This window comes from Otolemur garnettii, unplaced genomic scaffold (assembly GCF_000181295.1).
Source record: "Otolemur garnettii isolate 467f Iridium unplaced genomic scaffold, OtoGar3 scaffold00057, whole genome shotgun sequence".
Taxonomy (NCBI): domain Eukaryota; kingdom Metazoa; phylum Chordata; class Mammalia; order Primates; family Galagidae; genus Otolemur; species Otolemur garnettii.
In genome coordinates, this window is record NW_003852452.1 from 7,711,587 (window position 1) to 7,715,111 (window position 3,525).

At 32.8% G+C, this 3,525-nt stretch overlaps 1 protein-coding gene across 2 annotated transcripts in view; it reads left to right on the top strand.

The window, feature by feature from the left end:
* Positions 1-726: 726 nt before the first annotated feature.
* Positions 727-3,525, top strand: part of CCDC91 (coiled-coil domain containing 91) — a 206,048-nt gene continuing 203,249 nt past the window's right edge. Inside the window, exons 1-3 of one of the 2 annotated variants that reach the window (XM_023514715.1) lie at positions 727-820; positions 1,745-1,905; positions 3,321-3,522. In XM_023514715.1, coding sequence (XP_023370483.1) covers positions 802-820; positions 1,745-1,905; positions 3,321-3,522 — 382 coding nt within the window. In that variant the 5' untranslated portion in view covers positions 727-801. The remainder of the gene's footprint in view (positions 821-1,744; positions 1,906-3,320; positions 3,523-3,525) is intronic. The other variant, XM_023514714.1, reaches the window with a different exon arrangement.

The following is a 3,525-nucleotide window of genomic DNA, read 5'->3' on the forward strand; positions in this document are numbered from 1 at the left end:
CAATTAGTATGAATGACATGAAGAGATGTTAAAATATTAAGTTATTAGATCAGAATGATACTTTTAATAGTTTCTTGAATGCAGGATCATAGCCACATATGTGCCCTTAAGTAAACATACTTATTCAATAAAATTTAATAATGTTTAAAATAATAGGGAAAATATTAACACTGTGATAGATGCTTTCCATATTTTAGATAATTTAAACCTCATCAGCAACTCCATGCCAATTTTATAGATGCAAAAACTAAGGCACAGGGAAGTCAAGTAACCTTGCTCACTTTTCTAACTTTGTATGACAGTATGGTTGTAGAACTTATGCTCTTAAACACAAGATTGTATTTTTTCTCACTACAGTAGGTATTGTCATATCTTTAAAAATTCATGTGTAATATTTTGTGAAAAATTAATGTTCAGAATTAGAAGTTGAAATATTTTGATGTTTTAGAGAATTCTCCCTCAGTATACAGAATAGTGAAGTTAAAAAGTTCTGAAAAGGTATACTAAGTACAAACATGAATTATAATTCCAGTTTTCTGTATTTGAGTTAAAAAAAATTGAAATGCCTGTGGGTGAAGTTTTATACAGTGGGACATGTAATATCTCAAAAACACAGTATTGCTTCATAATAAAAGTATAAGATAATTAAATGATATCTTAGTGTACCAATGAGAAATTGGTATCTTTTTAGTTTGGTAATACCTAATGGCCTTATACATGTCTTTCTTCAGGGAAAAATGCAATTTCCATTGTGAACTGCCTTCCAGAATTTATGGTAGAACTTCGCTGACGTTGCTACTGATGCCAATGTGGAATAAAGGTCTTTATAATTTAGAAAGTCAAAACATATAAATGAGTTGCAGTCAAAATTGACTCAGTTATTTTTAAATTTTAAAACACATAGTACAAGTTTGTTTGAAATTTTAGGAAGAACATTTGAAAATAAAGTAATATATATATATATACAACCTGTTTATTTTGCCCTTACCCATATTGTTATCTTATCATACTTGATAATTGACTTTCTTTTCATGACCTTTGTATTAGAGACCTAACCACAACCTAATTTGTTATGAAACTAATTGTGAAAAAAAAAAAATCAACATTATTTTCCTGTATAAACAATTTAGCAAACTTAAATTGACTTTAGCATAAAAAAATCTTTTCTTGTTAGAAAATAAGACCTTAATTTAGAGATGGTTTTCCCTCTTAACTCATTTTATTATTATAAATGTTTAACTGGTTGACTTGCCTAGTGGGTCGTAAGCAAGCATCTGACTGCTTACTGCTGTCTCCTTAGTCCCTAATGCCCATACCTGGTACTCATAAGGCATTCTAGTGCTGTTTTTTATTTACTTTTCTTCTTTTATTAACTGAATGACTTTTTCTAAACTAAACCAATGATTATATAATATGTATGAATAGTGAATATTTTCTTTGACTTGGAAGTGTACTGTTACTGGTAGCATGTTAGTATCTAAAAACTAATACATGATAAAACTATTTTGCTTGCCAGGATTTTACGTGGAAATGTGATGTTAAATGTAGAAACACTAGTTTTAGATTTCAGATAATAGTCTCTGAGGAATAATCATAGAATGATGATTTTCAATCTTAACTGCTTTTATTTCCCTCACCCTTCTCCCTTTCTTTCCCGTTTATTCTTAATTCCCTCAACCCTCAACCTGTCCTACCTCTGTTTTCCTTTTTATAATCCTTGTTGCTTGTTGTTGTTATTCTTTAGTATCTGGAGTCCATCTTTCATCAGCGTCTCCTGAGATTGTACTGGACCATGACCACTCTTCTCCTTCAGTTGGCTGCCTCTCTTCCGATGCCATCATTTCATCTCCAGAGAATATCCATACAGATAACAGCATTGTGAGTCACAATGTTCCTAAAGCACAGGTAAAGAGAAGCATATTTTATTTATTTATTTATTTGTTGCCCTTGATAGACTGCCATGGCATCATAGCTTACAGCAACCTCAAACTCTTGGGCTCAAGTGGTATTCTTGCCTCAGTTTCTCATTTTTAGTAGAGATAGAGTCTCACTAATGATAAGAGCTCAGGCTGGTCTTGAACTCATGAGCTCAAGTGATCCACTCACCTCAACCTCTCAGAGTGCTAGGATTATAGGTGTGAGCCACTGTGCCCAGCTGAAGCTTTTTTTTTTTTTGTAGTTTTTGCCCAGGGCTGGGTTTGAACCCACCATCTCCGGTATAGGGGGCTGGCACCCTATTTCTTTGAGCCACAGGCGCTGCCCTGAAGCATATTTTTTAAAGGAAGTTTTCATATGTGAAAAATTGCTCCCTGATTTACTTGATGTTTTTCTGATTTCCTCTTGAACTCATTTATTATTATTATATTTTTTTGCAGTTTTTGGCCAGGGCTGGTTTTGAACCCACCACCTCCAGCATATGGGGCCAGCGCCCTATTCCTTTGAGCTGCAGGCGCTGCCCTTTAACTCGTTTTTTTAAAAGAGGTATTTCTGCAACAGATATTATAGTTTTGAGGGTAATATTTAATATCTAGAATTAAAAAACCCTCCTCATAATGTTTGTCTTATTGCATAATTGCAAAGTATTTAAGCAACCTCAGTTACCAAAATATGATTTGAGTATCTCATTTATTAAAATTGATTTAGTTTTGCATTTCACATGCTGAACTTCAAAAAGGAAAATACTTATAAAAATGAATGATTATATGTCTTTCAGATGACCTTTTATACTCAGGTATTAGTGCATCTATTTTAATTTTAGAGGAAAATTCAAGAAGATAACAGTCTTACAGTTTATTCATCAAAATACTTATCAAACTGGGCATTGTGCTGGGTGCTAGGGTTAGGCCCAGTTTTCAACGTGCTAGACACAGTTTTGAGTCACCTATTAAATATATCATAAAATGATGATCAATAGGGGTCATTGATGATTATAAATTTTGATTAATGGTTTAAAATACAAACGAATTCCAGGCCTGTGTATAAATTTAGGAACTGGTAGCAGATATGTCTATACTTAATCACACACTTTCATGTATAAGAAAATGTTTTAAGTAGTTTAGTGCATTGCCAGCAAAATAATAAGCGATTTAGATTTTAAAGTTGAGAGGACATTTTGTATCTTGCAGCAAAAATCAGATTGTTGTAACAGTTTGAGGTCTTTTGTTGATTTACTTTAAGGGTGAAGTAATTTTGGAACCTTTGCTGCAACTTAATTTCCAAATGTGGTTTCTTGTGCCCTTTGGATGTTTTCATTATTGGTATAGTGTAAACTTTCCTCTCTTTTGTGTGTCTCTGTGTGTGTGTGTTTTAATGTGGTTTAGATTCAGCAATCAACACACACTCATCTGGATATCTCACTTTTTCCATTGAATTTAACTGATGAAAAAAATAATGGAACAATTGCCCTTGTGGATGATTCTGAGGATCCTGGAGCCAATGTATCAAACATAGAGCTTCAGCAAAAAATTTCAAGTCTAGAGATTAAGCTCAAAGTATCTGAAGAAGAAAAACAGAGAATTAAAAAGG